Below are 27,628 nucleotides of genomic sequence, written 5' to 3'. Positions count from 1 at the left end.
ACTAAGTGGCTATGACAACATTCTCAGATGCTCCAGCTGCCACAGATTTATTGAGTTATTAAAATAATGTACTGTGATTAAAAATGCTAATTTTCCCTAAATGTGTGCCAGCTTACTTTTTTTTTTTTTTTTTTTCCTTCAGAGGCTGATTTAATTACATGGAAAATGAAACAAGGCCCAATGATTCAATCATTGCAGCCAATTTTGTCTCCGTACTGAAATGAATTACCTCATGATACAGAATTATTGTCTGGGCTGCAGAAATTGAAATGACGGCGGCGCTTGTTTTAGAGTCAATAATCAGGCTTTTCGCTCTTGCACTGTGGCGTTTGTGCAAAGATAAAAACATCAGGTTCGCTTGTATTTTTGATTATATATCATCTCACCTCAGGCCGTAATCTAAAAAAAATCCTTATCTCACTGCTCATGGATGCTCCACACATACAGTATGGTTTAGTTCTGGCTTTTAGATTTAAAGCATGGATTTTGAATTATGAAAGGAAAAACTTTCACTTCACAATATTATTATGAATTGTGTCCTCGTCTATCCTGAATAATTTCCTTTCCTCCTGGGGGCTTTGTTCACTGTGCTTTCCTTGGCTCATTGTGGCCTCTCATTATGCATTGCATTCATGTATTCATTTATATAATGTAGCAGCACCAGTTTACTTTCATCTTACTTCTTCTTCTTCTTCTTCTTCTTCAAGCGACCATTGCCTTTGCACAATGTTCGTATGAACGTCTGTGTTTTGGAGCTTAACCAGAGTGAAACAACAACTGAAAAAGTAAATCTTAATTCTCTTAAAGCTTATAGGGTCTGTAATTTGTTTTCAGAAGCACTTCTTTATCGTTCTATGGAGTTGTCTCAGAAAACGTTCAGTCTGTCATTTGGCTGCAGTGCAGCTGTACAACAAACTGAAGCAGAGCTGATATCCAGATAGTCTTCTTGTGGGTTTTTTTTAGGGTGTCACTTTGATGGGAGATGGATTATACCTTTATCTGACATGCTTTATTCCCCCCCCCTTCATGATCACTTAAAGGTACAATATGTAGTATTTATGGGTTTATATGACCCAAAATCCACTTTTGTATACATATTATGTGCTCCTGCATTGTCTAGTCGCTGTATAATAGTTTTTGTGTCATTTTCGTGGTGTTACAAAAAGTCATTTAAAATAACATGGTCGCGGACCGCGGTTGCATAGCCACTGTTAGCAGCGAGACGCCATGTTTCTACCGGAGCCTGTAAGGACAAACGCGAGAGAACAAAACAAGCGTCTCTTTACTTGTAGCGGAAGTCCCGCCTCCTCTCTCTCCGCTTCGTCTGCTACGGCCGCGGTAGCTCGCCCTCTCCTTCGCCTCACGAACCTCATCTGCTGACACGGAGAAAGACGACGAGGACGACATTTGACCAGCTGCGGATACCGTAGTGCTCAGGGAAGGGAGGGGGTGAGCAGAGCAGCAGGTCTTCGTTGTAAATTTCAGCCTCTCCTCTAGATGGCACTATAAACTTCTTATTTCCCCTTTAATCTTTGCAGAGCAAATCACTGCAATAAGACCCATAACATCAAATCAAATCAAATTGTATGTATATAGCCCACAATTACAAAACACGGGGGCTTCACAGGGTTGGTAACATCCTCTGTCCTTAGACCCTCGACCAGGGTAAGGAGAAACTCCCATCATCATACAAGTGTTTGGATCGCGTCCATATTTCCCTGTTAACAGTACACTGTTACACTGTAACCCTTTACAGCGCCCACCGTATGAGCACAGGAACCTATAGGTGAGTGTGTGAAATATGCATGACCATGTCAGATGTCTCTCTCTCTCTCTCTCTGGGAAGGTTGACTTCTCGCATGCAGAGTACAGCGATGCGAGCGGCCCCCCGGCCTTCCAGATGTCCCAGACATAACGGAGGCTTGTCAGCTCTGTGGCATGGGCTCTAAATGGGTCACTCTCCTTGATATCACACAGCTCCCCTCACAATGACCCAACTGTTCTCCTGATATTACAGCACACCAGGTGGCTCGCTGTGAAAGTCACGGCCACATAAATATGGACCGCATGTGTTCGTTCGGGGAGCAGTCGGAAAAAAATGCACGTTTGCAGTTTGTTGTGTCGCATAGAAACGGGGTTTTTATTGCTCGAAGCAAATCATGATATTCAGCTCGGTTATATAATACCCTATTTCTACAAGTTGACCTAGTTCCCTGGTGTCCTAATGAACACGTCTGTGACATGTGTTGGGTCACAATACCTTAATGATGAAGCACCACAGCAGTTCAATCACCCTGCCAGAACGTTCAGTTTCGAGTGCCCGTCTCTGTAAATGCAAATGAGACACAGGAAACTTTGGGCCAATTCCAATTCCTATCTTAACCCTCAATCTTAACTGGCCCTCAAAACCAAGTGTTGAGGGTTATTTTGTCACATAGAAATGGGACACCCCTTAAATGCAGATACGTCTTCAGACTGCGGGGGGCAGAATAACGCGAAAGCTGCGTCCAGTCTGTCAACTCCAAAAAAAGAAGAAGAACACATTTACGTCACGATTATTTATTTATTATTTTATTTCAGTCAAGTTATTAAGTTGTCAGTTAGTTATAAGATGATACTCATACAAATACCACAACCACGGACATATTCAGCTGACAGTTACCACACACCACGACTTATTGAAGGGTAAACGATAGCAAACGATAGCAAACGATCGCGTGTGCCGCTATTGACAAAAGATCGTAAAATAAAAATAAATGTTACGCAACAATGACGTCAGTAATGCATTTCATAATTTTTATGTCTCTACTAACAAAGAAAATACTTAATTTGTAGGGTACTCATTTTGCTGCTTTCGACACCATCTTTCTTATGTGAAAACCCGCAATGCATTCTGGGTAGCCCTCGCTCCCAAGGGTGGTCTCGGAAAATCTCAATATTGAGGGCGATACAGCCCTTAAACTTGCCCCTCAACTTAATTTTTCTGAGAATCGGGACAGCACTTGCACTAGAGGGAGCGCGCATTTTTGAGATTGAGGGTTAAGCAAGGAATTGGAATTCACCCTATGACTCCGGCAGCTAACAGGAGTTAGCATTTGGAAAAGCCATCATTTACTGACTCTAGCCGGCACATTGCCGTCACATATAAAATGTATCCTCTGGACACGTAAATCCTCTGAGGCTGGAACGTTTGTGTAGAACTCTGTGCTGCACTGTGCAGCCAAGAATAAAACACTGTGGGGACTTCCCGCTGTTCCGTGAGACAACAATTCCAGGAATGTCTCATTGTGACGTAGAGTGCGGAAGTCAACACCACATGTTTTATCTCCTGTACTTCACACTTTTCCTACTCATAGGGCCTCCAGAGTCCCAAATATAAGTATTACAATTATTTAAAAATTTGATTTTGCATATGTCCCCTTGAATTTGAATGATCTGTCTTTTTTTCCCCCCACTATATAAGTTAAATTCAGGCATCTTTGATTGATCTTTCCGCTCTTCACAGCTCCTAAAGCAGCATATGCCTGATTATATATATATATATATATATATATATATATATATATATATATATATATATATATATAACATACCATGCTTTACAGGGAGCTTAGTCGAGGGGAGTAGGAGGCGAGTAACAAAGAGAAAGAGAGAGAGAGAGAGAGGCAGAGGGTGGATGGCAGTTCAGTGATTTCTGATTTATGGTTTGATTACACTCTTTCCATCCTGCTGACTGGCTGTATTTGCCTGCATCACGTGAACTTTTTTTCCTCACATGGCCTGGTGGAGGCTGCAGGCTTCGCACATATGCGCATACTGTCAATAGAGATGCATACACAGACAGAGCAGCGGGGTGATATTCAGGCACATGCACACCGATTGAGAGATAACATGTTAGAATGGCTCCGTCAGTGAGCTGATCACTCTCCCCTTCAGCAGCCATTATTTCCTGGTGGGAAATAATAATGTTTCATTATATTCACGAATACATTAAATGACATAAAAAGACATAAGATAGTTATTCAAGTACAGGTGTCCACCATCCCTGGGTTCATGACTTCCTGCTCGTTAGAATGAATTCCAACACATTTATTTCATGCGAATGAAAAGTCAAACTTCTCTCATTCTAGGATGTCGGTGCCACCATTTTTTTTATTATAAGAAAAGCAGCCTTGAAGACTCCCAACAATGGACTTTTATTATTTCACCTGTACCTAGGCTGAAGATTCTTCTCTGAGAGCTGCATCGCATTAATAGTCTCGTGGAGATCAGACCTTGGCGGGAAAGAAACACAGCGGTGAAGTCTGCTCCCCCTTCATGTGCCATCAGTGTTCTTAAGCAGCGATCGATCCACCTGCGCTTTAGACCATTCTGCCGTATGAATAGGATGAAAGCTGCGCTGAAGGAGCCAGTCGCTGATATCATATCTCCTCAGGCATTCATTAAACTGACATTCAATCTGCTCCTCAGGCTTTAAAACGTCTCTGAATGCACATTCTGTACCAGAGACTCCCGTGCCGTGTGAGTGAAGTAGTGCTTCTGACTTAACTTGTCACTCAAGCTTGTTATAAAAGGCTCCACTAAAAGTAAAAAAAAAAAAAATAGAATATCTAGGTCTTGATTGGTGGCTCTGACGGGGGCGGCTCCAGCTGTCAAAATGCAACGTTACTGCACTCAGGATTGAAGCAAGACTGGTATTTTAAAAGTTGCATCTTAAGCTCACAAAAAAACAATTCACCGTACGGGGGGAAAAAACAGATTGGCTGGTGCTCATTTGAGTCCTCATTATTGGTTACAACCACTTCAACATGTCAGGATTTTACTTTTTGGTAACTGTTGGACAGTTTTGTTTAAGATTTGAAGAAAGGTCTTGTCCCATTTGTGAAGAGTTTCAGTGTCAGGGGCAAAGGTTTAACATTTTTTTTTGAAGAGCGGTTTAACACATGAGATGAGCAAAGCAGGGACCAGAGGAAGCACAAGTAAATAAATAAACACCAGAGAACAGAGATATATTCAAGAGAGCGGGAGCCGCCATGTTTGCCACACAGAGGTCTGCAACAAACTGGCAACGAGACGCTTGCAGAGCCAGGAACTAAGTAGAGGCTGGATGATTAGATTGAGAGCAGGTGTGCTCCAGCAGCAGGTGAACTGATTGCATGCTGAGGCCAATGCATGAGAGGAAGGAGGAGACGAAGGGCGGAGCCTGACATTCAGTTGTGCACATGTGCTTGATTCATTTGAGCATTAGGAATGTCAGGTCACAGACTCTGAGCTTTGAAATAACTGCTCAACAATAGCCTCTTGCTGACGTTAAAGCTGGCACTGACTCAATAAAGGTTCAACTAATAATAATATTACCACACATTTAAGTAGCACCAAAAAAAAAAACATACCTCATCAGTAAAAGCCTTTAAAGTTTCCAAAAAAAAAATCTGTTCGTTTTTTCTCAGATAGTTAATTTCTGCTCTGAACAGTGTTGGACAAACTCAACAATGTAGGCGGTGAAACGACACAAACAAAACTAGAAAAGCACTCGGAGAGCGCAGACCTCCGCCAAGGCAGCTCAGTGCCCACAAAATACACCCTGTCGGCGCGCCTGTGTCAGACGGCGAGAGTTTTAACCAGCGATAACGCTATGGTCAGACAGCGAGTGTTGTAACCTAGTTTTTCATTATCAGCTTCGGCGACGACCAGCTAGCTAGCTTAGTTGGACCTTCGTCTACTTCATGTTCAGCAATGACGCTAAGGCGCGCATTAATATTCCCAACCTTAGCATAGTCGTTATTTTTCCATAGACCTTACTCTAAAACTGATAATATAGTCAGTGTCGGTTTAATTTTTCCTTATTTGATTTTATTAGCAACTTAGCAACGACTCGTCGTTGAGTTTGAACAGGAGACCGAGGTAAACCGTACAAAATGGGGAAACGCTGTCAGTGACATTAACCAGCGATAACGCTACGGTCAGACAGCGAGTGTTGTAACCAGTGATATCGTCTACAGATCACGGCCAAAATTCAATCACTTGTTCCTAGTACCATTGCGGACCATTTCCTGAAAATTGAAGCCAAATCCGTCCGCAACTTTTCGAGTTATCTTGCTAACAGACAGATGTAATGTAAGTTTCGGTGGTTTAGCTATTGCCCAGTGTTAGCGTGAAACACAAAACGGCTCAACAGGTTGCAGGTTTGTCAAATAAATGCTTCCACTAATAGAATCTGAAGAGAAATCAAATGCATTTTCTGTTATTTTCGTGCCACGACTCTGAAACCGACTGACTGTTGGGTTTTTTTGTGCGCGGATGAGCCGTCACACACCCTCATCAGTCAGCCTGACATCAGCAGCACAGAGTGGCACTGATTTTTTTTCTTGCATTAAAAGTGAGCGAAAGCTCGTGTTATAGAAACCCCGTGAACACACAAAAGGACTAAACTAAATGATGGATAAGCTTGCAGCAGCAGCAGGTCCTGGCATCGGCAGGTACATTAGAATATGAACACCCCCCCCCCCCCCGACTGAAAGGTTATGACCCATAAAGAGGAGGTGGAACGATTTTGAGCGAAGTGTGCAGAGGGGAGAAAATGTCACAGTGAGAATGGCAGGAAATGTGTTAGTGACAAGGAAAAAGCTGCCCCTGGTATTGTAGAGCCCTGATGAGTAAAAATAGGGCATCGGGCAAGAAGGCAGGAAACCAGCAGAGCGAGGCCTCTAGTAGGAATTTCTTCTGGGGAGAAGAGATAAGGGACTTAACTCCCTCCTGTCTGGGCCGGCTGACTCTAATGTGTGACATGTGATCACTGATCACTTATGTAGAGATGGACTGGAGTTGAATAAATGATTTTTTATGCGTCTGTATGTGTGCATGTGTTTCCTGACAATTCATTTATTCTCTTCCTTTTACCACTGGTCAAAAAAAAATCCAGTCCAATCTCGATTTTTAAATGTCGGAATGTCTTTAATCAGCATTCACTGTCAGGTCAAATTACCCGTTTTTTGTTATCAGCTTCGGCGACGACCAGCCAGCTAGCCGAGTTGGACCTTCACATGTTTATGTTTTGAAATCATGTTTTGGCATGTGGCGCCACCTACTGCCGTCTACCAATCATTGCAGTCAGTAGAGTCTCAGCTGCCGAGCAACCACGGGTTGCCAGTTACGTCAGAAAACGAAACCTAAAAGACCTTGGTATTTTGAATTTGAATGTAGTAACCGTTTTTGGCCACATTCTTACACATGGCACCTTTAAAACTCATGATATAGTCAGTGTTTTTTATTTTTTTTCTTATTTGATTTTATTTGGATCTTAAGACTTGTCGTTGAGTTTGAACAAGGGACAGAGGTAAACCGTACAAAACGGTGAAACGCTGTCATTGACCTCTATTGTGTTGTGTTCCATTTCCTTTTCTTTAGGAGGTTCACAAGGATTTAAACAAAAATATCAGGATTATAATCTCTAATTTTAGTTGTGAAAGAGGTTTAAGCATCAACACCAACCTTCCATAATATAAGTCAAGACTTTGGTGATGGGAACCAAAGATCACACGCGCACACACGTGCTAACACACTCACTGTATACACAGACAGTGCTGCACTAACCACACACACACAGTCACACATTGAGGTAGTGGAAAGTACCTTGTGTGTGTGTGTGTGTGTGTGTGTGTGTGTGTGTGTGTGTGTGTGTGTGTGTGTGTGTGTGTGTGTGTGTGTGTGTGTGTGTGTGTGTGTGTGTGTGTGTGTGTGTGTGTGTGTGTGTGTGTGTGTGTGTGTGTGTGTGTGTGTGTGAGCCTGAGGTTCCTTAGGTTTGCGAGTGGAAGTTAGACAATAAACAGTGGCCTTATCAGACTCCTGACAGAGCTTCCAACCTGATAGCCACACATATCACTCTGAATATTTGAAACAAAGATGACCTCTGCACCACTCTCCTCAGCCCTACACTCACTCATGTGAATATGAAATCTTTATGGGGGGGGGGGGGCTAAGTTTGTCTCAGTGTTAACAATTTTAGAGCACTTTGTCCGCATTAGCAGACACTGTGTTTCCGTCACATCACACTGACCGTGTAGCATTATTTGATTTTAGATACGTGATATCCTACGCTCTAGCAGGGATTGTTTTTTTTTCCCCTTCTTCAAGTCAAATTTAGCCGCCTGGTGGAATAAGAGATCAATGGTCCAGAAGAGGCAAAGACGGCAGCGAGATGATTATCATATCATTGATTACAGTCATCTCTACACGGTGTGATGGGGCGTTCACTGACACCTACACAGTCGACTTCCTGACCACTTCTTAAAAACTCTGGGTGGTTCAGATGTTCCTTAAAAAAGTCTGACCCTGCACTGAGTTCAAACTACACACATACAGTAGTTAATTATTATTATTATTATTATTATTATTATTATTATTATTATTAATAATAATAATATCAAACATAACCCCACACAAAATCCTCTTGAAGCCTGGGAAAAGAAATGGCACATAACTCTTATTTTTCCCATCGGTTTTTTTAACCAATTAACACATTTGTGCTGATGCATTTGTCACCTAGCCATAACCAAGTTTTTTTTATTTTTTTTAAAGTGGCTAATCACAATTTCCTGTGAATCTAAAATAAGTCACAAGACGCATATCACTTTTTACCTATGCTTAGTGAAGTAACTATGTGATATTTAGGGTTTCTGGATGTCAGACATTATGTTTTCACAGCGTTATCATTAAGTTTTTTGTTGTGATGCACCGTTGTTTTATGGTCTAAAAAGCACAATACATTATTATTATTATTATCTTTCGATATAGATTATGCAAACTGGATTATTTTTGGTTTGATTATTACAGGCTGGTTTAATATAACATAAAATGCTCATAAAAAATAAGCTATACAAATTGTATAAAATATTAAAAATTGTATTCATTCACTCATCATACATATCGAAAAATTAATTAATGTATAACGTTTTTAACCATTAAATTACTGCCTATTTATTTTTTTGGTCATAATGATAATAATAATAATACAAAAATAGTGTTTTGAATGGGTTTCAATTAGCACATTTTTATCCTTAGGTGTGTTAGTGTGAGTATTTCAGTTAACGTTGTTTGCAATGGACTTAAAACAAAAGGGTTAATTACCTGAAACCAAAGCTACATGTGAATTTAGAGTAAACGATAGTATTTAATATTTCTGAAAATGCAGAACATCTGCGTCTGTGTGAAACGTGCTACCTGTGCGCTCGCATCTGGGTTTCGTAAGTGTCCTTACGTGTCCTTGTTGTGTCTCGCTGTTGTCACATTGAGGGCACAGCCTTCCCTCCAGCAATATTTCTACTGTATGAGACAATAACCTAAATACCTGTCAGATTTTTTTCCGTTTCTCCCTCGCTGTGATTCTCAGCCTCGCTCTATCTTTGTGATCTCATTTCATTCCTACATCATCTCTCTCTCTTTCTTTCTCTATGTATATAAGTATATATATATATATATATATATATACATACATATGTATTTATATGTATATATTCTCTCTCTCATTCTCATGGTCACTCTCTTAAGTGATTGCTACATTTCATCTCATGGTAAATCGGCCGACAGCCTGGTGAGCTCCCATTATGCAAATGACGGGCAATTCAATTTCAGTTGGTCAGAGGGGGAATGTCTAATTAGGGTGAGGCACAGCACTCAAGATGGAGAGAAGGGATGGATGAAAGTTGGAGGGAGAGGAGGTAAAGAGACGGGGGGGGGGGACAAGGAAAAGACTGGAAAGTGAGAAGTGGACAAGGAGAAACCGTCTATTCCCAAAGTCAACACCTGACATTACAGTGATACTCTCCTGTTGTCGCTACTTCTACCACAGATTTTCTTCTTTGTTCCTTTTTCCATTTCATTTTTAACCGCAAAAGACAAGACTATTGGCTTGAAGAAGACCTATGAACAAACATGGGGAAACTTTGTACACTGTGAATGTTTTATGATGTTTTATGATTTTGTTCCGAGTAAAGTTCTCAGATTAGTTTCCCTTTTAAAGAAAATAGGAAGGAAGTGGTGTAAACTATAAATGCAGGCCTTTGACTTATCTGCTGCTTACAGTCGTTCATTAGCGTCGTAGCTTGTGGCACGAGCAAACAAAAATCTGACTCTGAATCGTTGGGCCTCGCTGTAACGTGTGTTATTTCCTCTCGCAGGTTAAATTCCCTTCTGACGTGAGTCAAAGCCCAGTTTTGTCAAAGTGTCGAACCGAGTTGAACCTTTGTAAGCAATTCACAACTTGGTCGACCCATTACAGCAAGTTTTCATTCGCGATTTATGTAAGAGGTTTAATATGTAAATTGCTCATTGCTGTAATTACCACTACTTAGTCGAGGGCCAGATGAGGTCAAACGATTGTCCATTTCCATCTGTGTTGGTCTGATTTCCTGATTTCGTTATTTATTTATTAGTGAGTCAGTGGGAAAAAAAACAAAAAAAACAGGAAAGATATAATGTATTATTTTGTGGGCCGATTACAATGCACGGCGGGCCGGATGTGGCCCACGGGCCTCGAGTTTGACACCTGTGAGTTAAGCACTTAGCATGTGTTAGCCGTGTTGTGTTTTTTATTTAACGTTCTTGTGGTATATAAAACATTCAGTATGCACTAGTAATTAATAAAAATAATATTACTGCCTCTGAGTCTTGTTACCTTATCATAGAAAACATAAAGTCACTTTTGCTATCACGCAATTCTAATAAGTTTAATGTATAATTACATTTATTTAATAATACATACATGTTTCATGATGTCATGCTGCTGTCAGTCCTATACGCAGCTGCAGGTTTTTTCCGATGAAGCATTGTCTATTCAATGTTCCTCTCATCACTGTTATGAAGAATCTGGGTTTTGTCTATGTGTGTGTGTGTGTGTGTGTGTGTGTGTGTGTGTTCTTTTATTATGATTATTTTTTGTTATTTATTCAGCAGCCCAGAGGAACAACATGTTTCCTGCAGAGAGAACAAAAGGAAAAAAGAAGAAGAAAAAAAAGCACTCAGTCAAACAGTTTTATCTTGATTAAGTGAACGTCCTCCTTTTAGCTGACAGTTGTTTGCACAGTCAGGAAGTTTGCGCTTGTGTGTCTGTGTTTAGTTAACAGTCACTTATGATTTGATTCATGCGTTCGTTTTTTGGTGTCTCAATCACACGCTGTCCTCTGCGTGCATGTGCACTCGTCAACCAGTAGAACGGGGGACCTCTGTGTCGTCACACACCCACAAAGAGGGGACTCGTGTTGAACAGGGGACATTTTCAGGTCTTCACTTTGTCATGCTTTTTTTTTTTTTTTTTTTTTTTTTTTTTTAAATCAAGCTAAAATCATGTCAAACATGCTCTGGTGAATATTAAGCAAAGTGGGAACTTTGAAAGTGTGTGAGTGTAAAACCCAAATCATTGTATTTGAAACAAAATGTAAAGGTTCAGCTTTTGTAGATATCAAGTGGAGAAGTTTCAAGCTTGACACTGTATGTGTGTGTGTGTGTGTGTGTGTGTGTGTGTGTGTGTGTGTGTGTGTGTGTGTGTGTGTGTGTGTGTGTGTGTGTGTGTGTGTGTGTGTGTGTGTGTGTGTGTGTGTGCGCATATATATATACTGTATTTATGTGGGTGTTTGGAGTGTTTCTGCACATCCAAACTTAGTGTATATGTGAACATGTGTAGGTGTATAGCAGTGTGTAGCAACCATACATTCACACATGAGCATGGGAACACACACACACACACACACAGGAGTGGGTGTGTGTGGAGGGGGGGGGGGGGGTGTTGAACAGAGGATTCAGCTGAGATCAGCAGCTCACCCCAGGCTGTCAAATATTCTGTCAGCACAACCCAAGAATCACAATTGGACTCTTTGGGAGGCATTAATTCAAAGCACTTTAACAATGCTCTCTGAAACCAAATCAACTGCCTGTAGTCAGCATATCAACTCTGCACTAACTTTCTCCGAGTATCTCTCCATCGCTGCCTCTGTTCTTACCTCCTCTCTTGCTCTCACTCTCCAACTCTCTCTTTCTCTTTCTATCGCTTTCTACCTCTTGTCTCTCAAATGTGTGATCGGAACCTCTGACTGTGTCGCTCAAGCTGACTTATACCGTACGACGTTTGAAATAGAAAGCAAAGCTTTGTCTGCACATTATTGTACGGAAGAAGTGCATCAAAAATACTGACGTGCATGTTTGTGTTTAAAGAAGAATTCAACTTTAAAGTATCACATTTACAACTTGTAACATGCATCATGCTTCATTTGCCTTCACTCTTACTTGGACAAGACACCACTTATTAAAGCCACCATTATGTAAGAATGTGGCCAAAAACGGTTACTACATTCAAATTCAAAATACGTAACTGGCAACCCGTGGTTTGCTCGGCAGCTGAGACTCTACTGACTGCAACGATTGGTCGACGGCGGTAGGTGGCGCCACATGCCAAAACATGATTTCAAAACATGAAGATGACTTGCGGTCCGCAATGTATTTATTTTTTAATATTTTTGTCTGTACTGTTGTTGTTGGTGAGTTCAGTTTGTTATATGAACATTATTCCTGAGTCTCTGTGACATATTAGGAGGATTTTATGGCCAGTTGCTTTAGATTTATTACATAATGCACCTTTAAGTTCTACTGTGTCTTTATAGAATAAAATACTAAGCTATACAATATTGTTTTGTTATTCATTAGCGTAACAGATTAAATGTTAAAAGCTCCAGTATTTAATATGTATTGATGTAAAACAGAAATATAGTCAGTTGTTACATTTTACAAGCTGGAATTGAAGGCTTTTTATAAGAAATCAAATTGACTTTCAGTATTGTATATTCACTATTTTTACCATTATTACTTAAACTCTGCCGTTCAGTGTAGTTTTGTTGAAGGTGCGTTTATATCACAGTCAAGAATAAGTCAAATGACAGATGCAGCCTGATATTCAACAATCACTTCTCCCTGCAGCATCACACAATTGTAAAGGAATAATTCTCCCGCAGCTCTCGCCTGTATTATCTTGCTTTTTTTCTTGTACCTCCATCGGAAATTATAACACAAACACACACACACACAAAAACATGAAAGTCGAAAATCCCTTATTTTGCATTAGCTCAATCTTCTCCCAGCCATCTGTTTTTCTGACTCGTTGTGTGGCCAGCATGCAAACAGAGGTGCTTGTCAGTTGTGGTGTTTGTTAAGTTTGTGTTGTTGCAGCATCATGTTGTTGTTTCGCCTTCAGGAAAAAGATGAGAGGGAGAGGGGGGGAAAAAAAAAAGATAAATAAAAATAAAATGTTTTCTTTGTATCAGGTAGAGGACACAGCCTGCACTTTATTAATGTGCTCCATCTTTCTCTTGCTTTTCTGTAAAAGGTAATAGAAAAGTGTGTGTGTGTGTGTGTGTGTGTGTGTGTGTGTGTGTGTGAGAGAGGAAGTGAAAGGGAAAAAAAAGAACACATTTTATATCATCGGCGGTTACTGCCGTGCGTGTTGTAGGAGTATAAAACTATTTGTGGGATCTTTCAAACTGCCCGTGATGTAAATGAAAAGACACGGTCAATCAACCGATTCCATTTCTCTTAAATTCAAATGAAATGCAGATGAAGCTTGATTACGTTTCGTGAAAGGAATTTACTTTACATTATGCGCTATGATCATTTCTGCAGAGCTTGACCGTCGACTGGAGCAAAAATCTTTAATTACATTATATCTTTTAACATCCACTTGCCTGCACAAAAAAAAAGTGCAGGCAAACGTGCAGAAATTTTAGTTGGCTCTTCTTAGTATCTTTGGCTTTGCTAACATTTTAGACAGTGCTGCTGAATTTCCTATCGCACCTCAAAAAAACATGCAGGCGCGCTCTGTGCATTGTTGTTCCAGTATAGATAGTGAAGCTGCGCTCTGTGACAGGCCTCTGTTGCTACACACACACACACACACACACACACAAAGTTGAGATGAAGTGAGAGGCAGGAGGGAAGCAAAGTGTCAAAAAAAAAAAAAAGTTTGAGAAGTGAAATGCCATAAAACCAAACTGGATTGCAGATACATGACTTTACACTTTCTCCATGAGTTGTGTTTTGTAAGATTAGCTTATGTGCTAATACTGTATGTTGTGTCAGTTACTTTGAGGAACTACTGCAATAATCTAGAGATGATAAGGATTATGTGTTAGTTTCATCAGAGTATAATCACTTATTAATAAAAAATATTCTGCGGCCTTGCTCCATTTCCTCAAAGCCAACCGAGGTTCTGCTCGGAGAGGAGCGTGAGGGGAAATTCAACATGATAATGCCATTGACCTCATTAATCCTATTTCTTTAAATATCAACATTAGTAGATATATTAGTTAGATACAGGAGAAGAGTGGGGACCATTCTTTTGTTGCAACAGCAAAAAAACACTGTTTCTAATCCGGGCCAAACTGAAGGTAGAGCACTTCAGAGAACGCTAATCATTCAGAAGGTCGGTGAATATATATATATCGGGACATTTAAAAACAAAATCAAGTAATAAAAAGACATTTAGAAGCATAAAATGTGCACAGCTCACCTCTCTAATATCTTAGAGTGTAGCTCATTTTCACACTTTTGGAGCACAGGTGAAAAGAGTTATTCTTGGTGTTGGGGTTTTTTGGAAAACCAGAAGTGAAGTATTCGTCGGCAGAAGGGAATCTGATGTAGAAATCTACTATATTTTTATGTCTGTATTTTTTAATCAACTATATGTCATTGCGGAGTGGCCTCAGCTGGGATTTTTATTTTTTTCTCTTTGTTTTTGTCAAACAACAGAATTCAGAACAGATAAGGTGCAACCTTTAAATGAACTTTGGAGAAAGACCAATAAAAAACAGTATATTGCAGTTTTTTATATTTGAGTTGAAAACATGGATTAATTTTTCAAGGATAAAAACAATGTTATTAGATGAAAGTTTGTTACCTTAGTTGCAATGTTGATATGCTGTTGTGACGCAGGCATTGGAGAATAGATTACTTTTTATTTGTCTGAACCCAACAGAACCAGAAAGGGTTCTAGCCAAGCTCAACCCAAGGCTGACAGGCATTGATGCACTTAATCTAATCTGCACTTAATTTGTGTTACTGTGCTCCGACACACAACTGCTATCATGGATATAATCTTAAACGCACAACAGAAAATAAATTGATTTGAATTTGAATTTGAATCCTAGTCCATTTGCTCGGAAAGTCCGGTTCGTCTGGGGAGGTGTGAATGTGCAACCGAACTCTGATCCGCACCAAAGAAGAGAACTCTGGTCGGCCTAAAACATAGGTCTGCAGGAAGTGCACTACAATGCAGGGCATTGTGGGTACAAAGAAGAGCATTGTAGGTAAACACAACCAAAAAATGTCGTATGTTCACATAAAACCATAGGATTTGATGACGTTGCCCTGCCTTAACCAACAGACGAGCGAGTTTTCTTGCTCTTCTCCTGCAGTAATTCTGTGATGCAGCGCCGCCTCAGGCTAGGAGGGGAAATACGTTATTCAAAAGGTTTCGGTTTCATTTCACTTAAGTGTAAAAGTGTGAAAACAAAATTGGACCGGCTATGTCTGAAGTTGAATTTATTTATCATTATTACATCAGTAGTTCTTTGCACCATAGAAGCACAAGCAAAAGTATGTCAACACACACTCTCACACACACACACTCACATATTTACACCAGGACTGGATGGAGGGTCTCTGGAAAACCTGTGGTCAGTTATAAATAGCCTGAGCACAAATGCTGGCGTTGACTGGATATTCCCAGTGGTGTGATCAGTAGTGGCCTGAGGCAGGTAGTCCCTGGATTCATGCCTTGGTTAGGTTTCGAGGTGCTTATGCTTTTTTTTTTCTCACAGACACACACACACACAAGTACACAAAAATCTGTCTGACTCTCACTGCAGGCACTTTTAAACAGACATATCGCAGGCATATACTGTGCCGCCGCAAAATAGAATAACACCTCTGTTGATTTATGCAGCAATATGGAACAAACTGGAAATGTCTGAAGAATCCCTATAAACACATGTACAATTTGCATCAATATGATTTTACAATTCAACCCTGTGGCTCGTGGCTTATGGTCATCAATGTGTTGTATTGATTCATTATATTACACAAGTACACGGCATCACAATAGACTCCAAACAATACACACTCTTTTTTTATGGGTACAGCTTCCACCCTTGCCCTTTTAAATATAAACAACACTTTTATGTCAGTGTCTTCAAAGCCTGAACAAGCACAAATACTGTGTTTAAATTACCATTAAAATATGTCATTGACTCCTTCCCTAAATATTTAAAGGTAACATATGTAAGAATGTGGCCAAAAAAACGGTTACTATATTCAAATTCAAAATACTGAGGTCTTTTAGGTTTCGTTTTCTCTCTGGCAACCCGTGGTTGCTCGGCAGCTGAGACTCTACTGACTGCAATGATCGGTAGACGGCGGTAGGTGGCGCCACATGCCAAAACACGATTTCAAAACATAAACATGATTTGCAGTCTGCAAAATGCAATATTTTGCGTCCTGCAAAATGCAGTATGCAAATATTTTGTCTGTACTGTTGTTGTTGGTGAGTTCAGTTTGTTATATGAACATTATTCCTGAGTCTCTGTGACATATTAGGAGGATTTTATGGCCAGTTGCTTTAGATTTATTACATAATGCACCTTGAAGCAATGTTTTTTTTATATAGTATGAGTTGACAAAGGGCTGCATCTGTCAAAAACAACAACACAGGAAATGTAAAGCTCCATGGAAACGACACTGTTATGATATTAGCAAATTAAAGGGTATCATATGCAATGAAAAATTCATGAAGTATAAGCGTAGTCATCACAAATGCAATGTTTAGCGACGCAAACACTGATAAACATTGCAGTTGTGTGTGTGTATGTGTGTGTGTGTGTGTGTTTAGGGCCTCAGACGAACATTTCTCAAAAACCACAGAAGAAGTGATTCACTCTCTGTTATTGACTGTCAAACCATCGCGGCGAGAAATCGAGCTGATATTATGTAATGTATTTATGCAACAGCGATTGACAGGATGACTTGTTTTTTATGAGTGAAAATGTGAGGGGGAAAAAAAAAAACATCACTCGAAGGGAGCAGAATTGAACTCTCCTGCAGCTGAGTGTGCATGCAGTGTTGTGTGCACACTGCACATAACAGTGTGGGACCCTTAATGTAATGTATAAATACAGTATGCGTGCACATGCATGATTGTGTGTGTGTGTACGTAGGTTGTAAGTATACTATATACCGTAGATGAGTGATTGGGTTTCATCATAAGCCAGTCTGGGCCTTCGCATTCCTCTCATTGTTGAAGTTTGATGTGTGCAGGCCTTTCAGCTAATCTAAGAAGAATGTCAACAGCCGCACATGTGTTACATTAAGTCCAGATCTGCGTAAATAATATAACAGGCAACAGCTTACGTTACAGGTAACTATAACCTCACAGCTGTGCCTCTGGCTTTACAACGCTGCACCGGCCACAGCCTATAAAAAGGCAAAGCCAGCACTCATACGATATGTATCTAATGAGTCGACATTGTACAGAGTCTAGTGTGGTTTAGGAGACTGCAGAGGGGTTTTTTTGGTGTTATAAATAAAATCAGATAGCACTGCAGTATGTTATGATGTGTGAATGTAATTATGCCAAAAGTCTTACTCCCCATTAGGGGTCGTACCTATGTTCCCCGGGTCCTATGTTCCCTGGGTCCTATGTTCCCCTGCTCCTATGTTCTCTGGGTTCTATGTTCCGTGGGTCCTATGTTCCCCTGGTCCTATGTTCCCCAGGTCCTATTTTCCCCGGGTCCTACATTCCACACTTTGTATGTGACCGGGTCCTATGTTCCCCAGGTCATATGTTCCCCAGGTCCTATGTTCCCCAGGTCCTATGTTCCCCAGGTCCTATGTTCCCCAGGTCCAATGTTCCCCAGGTCCAATGTTCCCCGGGTCCTATGTTCACCTGGTCCTATGTTCCGCTAGTCCTATGTTCCCCTGGTCCTATGTTCCCTGGGTCCTATGTTCCCCGGGTCCTATGTTCCCTGGGTCCTATGTTCCCTGGGTCCTATGTTCCCGGGTCCTATTTTTCCCGGGTCCTATTTTCCTGGGTCCTACATTCCACACTTTGTATGTGACCGGTTCCTATGTTCCCCAGGTCCTACGTTCCTCAGGTCCTATGTTCCCCGGGTCCTATGTTCCCCGGGTCCTATGTTCCCCGGGTCCTATGTTCCCCGGGTCCTATGTTGCCCGGGTCCTATGTTCCCCGGGTCCTATGTTCCCCGGGTCCTATGTTCCCTGGGTCCTATGTTCCCTGGGTCCTATGTTCCCGGGTCCTATTTTTCCCGGGTCCTATTTTCCTGGGTCCTACATTCCACACTTTGTATGTGACCGGTTCCTATGTTCCCCAGGTCCTATGTTCCTCAGGTCCTATGTTCCCCGGGTCCTATGTTCCCCGGGTTTTATGTTCCCCGGGTCCTATGTTGCCCGGGTCCTATGTTGCCCGGGTCCTATGTTCCCCGGGTCCTATGTTCCCCGGGTCCGATGTTCCCCGCTTTTTATGTGACCAGGGAACATAGGATCCGGAGTCACCTATACAATCCTTTTGTTTTTTTTCAAGTCACACTTTTTGTCACACTTTTATTCATCAAAAGAGTTGCAACATTTATAGAAAATATAGTCAAGAAATTGACAAGATTACAAATAATGATTTTTATTCAAAAATAATAATATTGTCCTTCAAACTTTGTGCCATTAGAACACTGGAGAGATGGTTGCTGGAAATGGGCCTCTATACACCTATGTACATATTCCATTAAAAACCAGACATTTGCAGCTTGAATAGTCGATTTACCACATTAACAATGTATAGAGTGTATTTCTGGTTCATTTAATGTTATATTCATTGAAAAAAAAGTGCTTTTCCTTTAAAAATAAGAACATTTCTAAGTGACCCCGAACTTTTGAACAGTAGTGTACTTCCAAGCATGAATCATCACACTCGTCCCACAATGTGACAAATGCTGCCTCACGTACCGTTATAACGTAAATCTGTGCATGAACGCACGTGTTCGTCACACGAGAACCAAACTTCCCATCCCTCCTCCTATTGTTAATGGTTCTCGACCCAGACGGCCGTCATTTTGGGTTCTTTGTGTTTATTGTCTGATCTACTTACTCATGCTGATTGGCTCTGTCCCACCGAGCGACACGACAATGTTTGTTTTTGCTGTCTGAGCCTGCGCGGGGGAAGTCCCTCTTGTCCTCAAACAGGCACAGCTACAGTAACAAAGTTCAGAGGATGACAGTGTCTTCCTGGTGTGGTGCAGCATCTTCCTGTGGCTGCTCACCAAAGTTAGTCAGTAAATACGAGTGAGCAGAATACGTATTGATGTTATTTTCATTATTATTATTTACCTTTTCGGTTCTCACGGTAACATTAAAGGTGCATTATGTAATACATCTGAAGTAACTGGCCATAAAATCCTCCTAATATGTCACAGAGACTCAGGAATAATGTTCAAATAACAAAATGAACTCACCAACAACAACAGTACAGACAGTAAAAAAAATATTTTGCAGACTGCAAATCTTGTTTATGTTTTGAAATCATGTTTTGGCATGTGGCGCCACCTACCGCCATCTACCAATCATTGCAGTCAGTAGAGTCTCAGCTGCCGAGCAACTACGGGTTGCCAGTTACGACAGAAAAAGAAACCTAAAAGTTACTACCTAAAATGTAGTAACTGTAACATTCTTACATATGGCACCTTTAAGATCAGAACTCTACCTTCTACTCGTCTGTTCTGGTTTAGAACAAAAGTGTGGGTGTGATAAAAAAAGAAAGAGATTTGGCTCAACATGGTGTCAAGCAGTGATGTTAAATGGCTGCCAGCATCTGGTTTAGGTTTATATCAAAAAAAAAAAAACGAAGCCAGCCAAAAAGTGAAAAGGAGGTGACAAGGGTGAGAGTGTCTGAAGTGAGGGTTTGGAAAACAAAGGAAGGTGTCAGAGAACAAGTGTAGAGAACAATGCCCTCTCGCACTTGCAAACTGTTGTGAGCGAGCGTGCACATGTGAGGAGTTTTGCTGTTGCTGTTCTGGGTGCCAGCACTCCTAATGAGTCTGTCAGGGCCAGTTAGCACAGCCGGGGCCCGGCTTGTGTCCCCTCCAGACCGCAGACAGCTGTTATTAGCCCCATAATGGCATGCCACAGGGCCAGATTAGCCTGGCACACTGGAGAAATATCAAACATTCACTTACCGCGGCTCCTGCGCTGGATAAAGCAGCTATTCTTCCGGGCATTTGTTTAGCCACGATGCTGGCAAGCTATCTAAGAATCCACAAAGGGAAAAGTCTCAAGCGAGACATGCAGTTAGTACACAGTAGCTGCTCTTGCTAAGTGGGAAGGGAAAGAAATGTTTGACTGAAGAATGTTCCACGTGAAAGCTTCTGATTTTGGTAAACAAAACAAGTTTTTTTCAAGATGCAAAAAGCACAATCTCTGCGGTTGTTGCCGAGGAAAGCTGTAAATGAGAGTCCTTTTTTTTTTTTTTTTAACATGCTGCATCATCAGTATGTGAACTGTATTGACAAGATGGCCACTGGTGTCTACTCATCTGTTTTCACCTCTCATAATGAGCACAGGAAATCAAAACCTTACACAGCAATTATGCTGCACCCCTACATCAGTATATATACTGTGCCTGCACCATATACTGTACATTCAGTGCACTCCTTTGTATAGAATGCTGTTTATGGGGTATAAATCATGCTCTTTGAACATGCTATCGAATATGTTTCATGTTTGGTACATTACATAAGCCACTGCATACATTGCTTCGTGGATCAGGTTATACCGCAATCTTGCAACGGCCATAGCTTTAGGCCAGTAAATGCAAATTTGCAAAGGTGTTTTAATGGTAGTTATTCCTGTGCTCGTCTTTGAACTGGATACACAGTATACTGAATTACTCGAAAAATACTTGATTGTTGAGTCTCATCCCCATGGTTGTTGAATACTAACATTTGTAGGATGGGATTCTCAGCTCCCCACACGAGATAATGACGTGTTTTACATGCGACAGACAATCTATGAATGGCTCCATCACCCATGACACGTTTTATTGTGCTTATTGTCTCCCTTTTTATCAACGCGGGACTGTCAAGCGCTCCACTGAATGGACTTGTCCACACGTCTGCCTAGAAAGGGCTATTTTACCAAATATAACATATAACATTATCTATATATTTTTGTCCTCTTACAAAGCTCCAGCTTTTATTTTAGCAGCAGGTAGCATTCTTAAGCTAGCGCATACACACAAAGACAGTGGATTTAGCTATTTTTTTAGCTAGTCAGAAAAGAGTCTTTTTTGATGGACTAGTTGTTTTCGGTTTGGAGAAATTGGTGAAGTGAGTTGGAGATTTTTACAGATCTGTTCCAATCTGAACTTTACTCAAATAGGATTTCAAAGTGTCTTCTGCGTCACTCACAGCGCGACCGGAACGACAACAACAACGACGTAGATCTGGGAATATGGAAGTTAATTGGAGGCGCGTTAAACGATCGACACAGTGGAAGTTTGTGCCACGGCTCCACAGGTTTTATTTAGGGCCAATTCCAATTCCTATCTTAACCCTCAATCTTAATCCTCAAACTCAACCCTTAATCTTAACTGGCCCTCAAAACCAAGTGTTGAGGGTTATTTTGTCACTTAGAAATGGGACACCCCTTAAATGCAGATACGTCTTCAGACTGCTGGGGGCAGAATAACGCGAAAGCTGCGTCCAGTCTGTCAACTCCAAAAAAAGAAGCAGAAGAACACATTTATATCCCAATTATTTATTACGATCCGTTTGTCAGTCAAGTTATTAGGTTGTCAGTTAGTTATAAGATGATACTCATACAAATACCACAACCACGGACATATTCAGCTGACAGTTACCACACACCACGGCTTATTGACAAGTAAACGATCGCTTGTCCGCACCGGCCGACAAAAATGGTAAAATAAAAATAAATGTTACGCAACAATGACGTCAGTAATCCATAATATGGGCCTAAACTAAGATAATACAATGGTTTTCATCATTTTTATATCTCTATTAACAAAGAAAATACTTTGTTATAATAACGCTACAAATAATAATTTGTAGCGTACTCGTTTTGCTGCTTTCGGCGCCACCTTTGTTATGTCAAAACACGCAATGCATTCTGGGTAGCCCTTGCTCCCGAGGGTGGTCTCGGAAAATCTCAATATTGAGGGCGATACAGCGCTTAAACTTGCCCCTCAACTTGATTTTTCTGAGAATCGGGACAGCACTTTTTTGAGATTGAGGGTTAAGCAAGGAATTGGAATTCACCCTTATACTTGTTTCTCCAAGCGTGGCCTGTAACTATAGAAATCCATGTGGTAGACTAGACTACACGATATGGACACAGATTCTGATTCGGATCTGCCTACAAATGCGCTGCTGTCTAAACGAGGCCATGAAGAGAGTGCGATTTGAATTTAATGTCGGGATGTACCACTGCTGTGGCTGCGAAACCACAGTACGAATCCCACTGTGTGCGCAGCGCCATCGTTCCCTGGGAAAGGGACCACTTGTTGCAAATCATTAGCTTCCCATAACCACAGAGGGATTTGTCCACACTCCTTCAGGTTTCCGTCACACAGCTGCGAGCCACACAAGGACACACAAGAGGAGCTGGCAGGAAGCTCGCAAACCGAGTGCACCGCAGATATCAGCTGTGTAATATATAGACGGAGACGGCTCAGGGACCATGGTAACCAAACAACAACAACTTAGCACCCATCAGTGCGGCAGACGAGCAAAATCCAGTTGTTGCGCGCGTGCGGTGCATCGCCATGAAGTGACGCTGTGCTTGTGTTTGTAATTTGAAGGAAATGCGTGCAACTGCTGTTAATTAAACAAGGAATGGGCGACTTAAAATCTAGAGTTACTTTTTGAGCTAAATGAGCTGGAAAACAGGTTTAAAGTCAAGTCTGATTTTATTATTGTTCGAGGAGAAGTTTTATCCAAGTGAAGTTTCACACTGACTGTTCTTCTTCCTCTCTCTCCCTTACAGAGCAGATACGCTGCTGCAGATCGAGGTGTGAGGCTCTACAGTTCCCTGCCCATGCGCCCAAACCCTGACGGCAAGAGACTGCCCTCTACTGGGGTAAGACTCATCTCTCTCAGCCTCCCCCCCCCCCCCCACTCACCTCTTGCACTTCAAGTTTACCTCTTGTTCACCATGTGCACAGCAGCACAACCTAAAAACAAGCCGCAGTGTGGAGTGACATTTAAAGCATTTAACATTGTTTTTAGTTGGTTATTTTTCTTTCATGACTCTTTAACCACCCTCACTAGCGCCGCATGCTCCCTCCGATAGACCGTCCGCGTTCCTCATCCCTGTGCCGTGATTGGCTACTGCAGCGGCCCCCAGCGGGGCACAGAGCCCCGTCTTACACGGTGGTTTGTGCGGTAAACACTGGCTGGTGGATTTTCACAGAAACACACACACCACTGCAGCTGATAAGTCATTTAAGTGCCTTGCTGCGTTAACACAGAAAAAGGGCACGTTGTGGGGGTTTTTGGGATATGATTCTTCTGTGTCGGAAGCAGCCAAATCAGGACAAACTTAGTTGAATTATTTGACTATGTTATTATAGCTATAATTGTTCCAGAAGAAAGGACGAGGATTAAGGTGATTGAAGTTTAGCAATGCGGGCACTTGTAGTACCTTGACTTTAACAAAGTGCTGGAACTTATTTAAAGTAGTTTATTTTTTTTGAAACCTTTCTTTCTTTCATTCATTTTTCTTTAAATGAAAAATAATTACATCTTTTTGGGGATAGTGCAAATCATAATTAGGATCTATCTTGAGTTGCTTTTATGAATTCATGTCCAGAGAGAGAAACTGAAGGAACAAAAGAGCAAAAATTTAATTTCTTATGTCTTCCGTTTTTCTTTTTTTTCTTTTTTTTTTTTTTCATGTTTCACTTCATGCTGTTGCTTTTTTGAATTATCTCTTCACTGCTCCGGGGCTCGGTGAGATGGTGAGTGAGGACGAGACAGACAAAGTGAAAGCTGCATAATATTGTGTGTGCACCTTTTTTTTTTTTTTTTTTTTTAATTACAAAAGAGATTGTATTGATGTCTCAGGCCACATGTCCTAAATCATTTATCAAGGAGAAGAAGAGTGCTAACAAAGCATTTCTAAGAAACCCATCCTCTCCCAGGGCCTGGAATCATACGTTATCTAAAGTGAATATTGTTAATGCTGTTGTGTGTGTGTGTGTGTGTGTGTGTGTGTGTGTGTGTGGCAGGGAGAACCCACTTACAAATCATGGGAATGAGTTCCTTGTCAGGACATGCGTGAGGTAGTAAAGATATATATCCACTTTCATCTGATCCTCTGTTGTGCAATTTAAACACGGCACGTCTAAATCTCCGGCAGGAATCTGTTTATAAAAGAAGACGCGGCGCGTCAGAGGTGACGGATACGTTTCGATGGATCGCAGGGGGGGGGGGGGGAGAAATAGCACTTTTTGCTCGCAAACAACGCGTGGATTAGAATTCATCGAAAGGAGAGACGATGTCGTGCGCTATTTTCTGCCTTGGTCTTTGGCACTTCCTTTTGTCTGTTATTACCTAGGGTGTAGCATAGGTACTGTAGCAGACGCTGTGCGCTGCGTGGAGAGGAGGAGAATATAAACCACTTAACATGCAGGAGGAAACCAAACGTTTTTCCATTGCACTTATCAGGTGTTGTGGCGAGAGCAAGTGTGAAGGTGCAGTAGGTCCCCCCCCCCCCCCGCCCCCACCACCACCACCACCACCCCACCTTCCCTCTTAACTTAACCCCAGCTCCTCTCCTCTGCTTCCTCCCCTCTTCCTTCCCCTTATGCACCCCCCTTTTATTTTCACCTGATCTCTATCTCTTTCCCTCCCTCACCCCTCCACCACCACCACCTCACCACCCTTGGTTCAGTTAAAATTGGGCTTGGCACTTCCGTAGCTACAACCCTACCCCCCAACACACACACACACACACACACACACACACACACACACACACACACACACACACACACACACACACACACACACACACACACACACACACACACTTCTTCTTCACCACTTCTTTTCTCTCTGTCAAACTAACCTCAGACTGCTGCTCTTCACCTCTGTGTTTCCTGTCAAGGTGCACTGCCCACCTCCCCCTTCCTCCCCAACCTCCGACTCTGCCCCCGCAACCTTTTTCTTTTTTTCTTTTTTTCTTTTTCAACATCTATTATGGGTCTAAATGCCTACAGTTCTTTTTTTTTTTTTTTTTTTTCTTTAAATGCTTAGTGCAGAGGGCATGACCCTCCGGTGCTCTGCAGTGATCCTGCCATCCCCATCATACAGTATACACAGCAGCAGTATTATTTGATTAAAATTCACAGCTTGGACAGCAAAGCTCCAGAATATAATAAACGTCTAATCACTGTTATGATTCACTGCGTTCCTATCTATTTAAACTTGTGCACCTGCGTTTTTGGCGGAGTCAACAACTGACTCTGTAAACAAAGAAAGAAGTAATGTTTTTCCGTGTAGTGCCAATTTTACTGTTGAACTAGAGGGATTATAAATAAATACTTTAAAGTTGTGCAAAATAAAGTATTTCTCCTCACGTAAAGCCAAGAATAAAACAGTGATGTATCGTTCAGAAAGAGTGTAAATCAAGACCTCCATTTGCTTCTTTTGGTTTAACACATTTTGGCTGCTTTTTTCAATTACTATTTTCAAACATACAGAGGCTATAAGAACGTGCAATACAGAGTGTCTTATATCCTTTCTTTTCAGCACAGACTTGGCAATCTGATCCATCTGGTTTTCACCCAACTATACAAACACACCTGAGCTCATTTTAATGAACAAAAAGAAACTAAAAACAGTCTAATTTCTAATAACTTCTGCACAATTATTGCTACTTTATATCACGACCAAAAATTTGACTCAACAACACAAAAGAAAACTTTTGAAGCCTGAACATGTGACCTATAAAAGCACACCCCCAGGATGTCCATATAAGGAGTTGTGTATCATTCCCATGGCAATGTACCACGGGTGCACCTGTGGCACAGATCTGTGCCGCGTGAGTACTAAGGGTTAACTGGAAAAATATTTTCTTACATTTCTCCAAAAAAAATGTCTGTTCTTTCTTCTCCCGTCTCCCTCTCTGGTGTTTGTGTCACTGTCTGACACCAGTGTAAACGCTCATCAGAATCGACTGACATGATTGGCTGAAATGCATCACATGATGACTTGCAACACATGCAACTGGTCTGCATTACCTGGACCTTTAGGTTCCATAAAGACTGAAGCTACGCTCTTAGAAATAATAGTGCTAAGTAGAACCATATAAGGTTCTTTGGCTTGTCCTCAAAGGAGAACTCTTTTTGGCTCCAGGTAGAACCTTTTTATAAAGGTTCCACCTGGAACCCTTTTGGAGGGTTCCACCAAGAACCCTTTTAAAACCCTTTATTCATGATAGGGGTTTTAAAGGGTTCTCTGGATCAAAATTGTTCTTACTGGAACCATTTGTGATACTAAGAACCTTTGAAAAACCCTTTCTTTGGGGAAAGGGTTTTTCAGAAGAAAATGGTTCCAGGTAGAACCTCAGCCCTTGTAGAAGGACCCTTTTGGAACCCTTATTTCGCAGAGTGCACAGCAGCTACAACACAAACATTCTGTCAAAACCTGGCAACCATCAATGATTTATTGGCTATATATTATGTACAGGTCTGGATCGGATGGTGTCTGGGTCCACATGGTTTTTTAGTGACCTGATGTTGTGGGGACCTAAAATTCTATACAACTACTCGTATATAGGGTATAAACTGAATAGAAAAGTCAAAAATCTACTAATTCGCTCCTCTCGTACTCAACTCATTTAGTTTGTGTTTTGTTTTTTTTACATACACAAAGAGAAACTATAAAATTGTGAAAGAAAACACTGACAGTCCCCTAAAGTTGCAGCGCACACACTGTTAACTTCCTTAAAAAAAGCAAATCCAAATGTGACTATCGTGCGGCGGGTGTGTTGCATCAAAACAGTGGCAGGCTTTGTCATCTGTCAGTGTTGCCGTCTGCAGTGTGTGCGTAACTAAAGGCGTCCAAAAGCGCGACGACACAGAATACGGGGGAAACACATGGAGGGTTGATGCGCGTCGACTCTCGAAAAAGGCTGCCGGATCGTCGGGGCGGTTTGTTGGATGAGCGTCAGGGTTGTTGTTTGCAGCGAGTCAAACTGTTTGAGCAAACATTGTACATTGTTGGTGTTGATGTTTTAGCTCCACCGCCTGTGACAGCGACACATCGGGTGAAGGTTCAGAATGTGCCGCAGCACAGAGATGACAGGGATTGTATCAGGACTCCTCTTCCCCCCCCCCCACCGGTTTCTAGAGCTCCCTCTCTCTCTCTCTCTGTGTCTTTCTCTTTTTCCAAGCTGATTTGGAGTGCATAGTCAATTATGGAGGGAAAGAAAGAGATGGTGTAGGGCTCTGGCTTCCATATTTTGGTGTGATATTAATATTGCATGAGCACTATTCTGTAGCGAATAT

General features: G+C 41.4%; 1 protein-coding gene across 1 annotated transcript in view; it reads left to right on the top strand.

Annotated features, from left to right (window-relative positions):
* The window catches only part of tox2 (TOX high mobility group box family member 2), a gene marked incomplete at its 5' end in the record, with an annotated part of 105,548 nt that overhangs the window by 16,268 nt on the left and 61,652 nt on the right, over window positions 1-27,628 (top strand). The window contains one exon of the mRNA XM_083891851.1: window positions 23,101-23,193. Coding sequence (XP_083747977.1) covers window positions 23,101-23,193 — 93 coding nt within the window. The remainder of the gene's footprint in view (window positions 1-23,100; window positions 23,194-27,628) is intronic.

Source organism: Microchirus variegatus (assembly GCF_963457635.1).
Source record: "Microchirus variegatus genome assembly, chromosome: 7".
Taxonomy (NCBI): Eukaryota; Metazoa; Chordata; class Actinopteri; order Pleuronectiformes; family Soleidae; genus Microchirus; species Microchirus variegatus.
The sequence above is the reverse complement of the archived record's forward strand: the minus strand, read 5'-3'. Positions and strand labels throughout refer to the sequence as shown.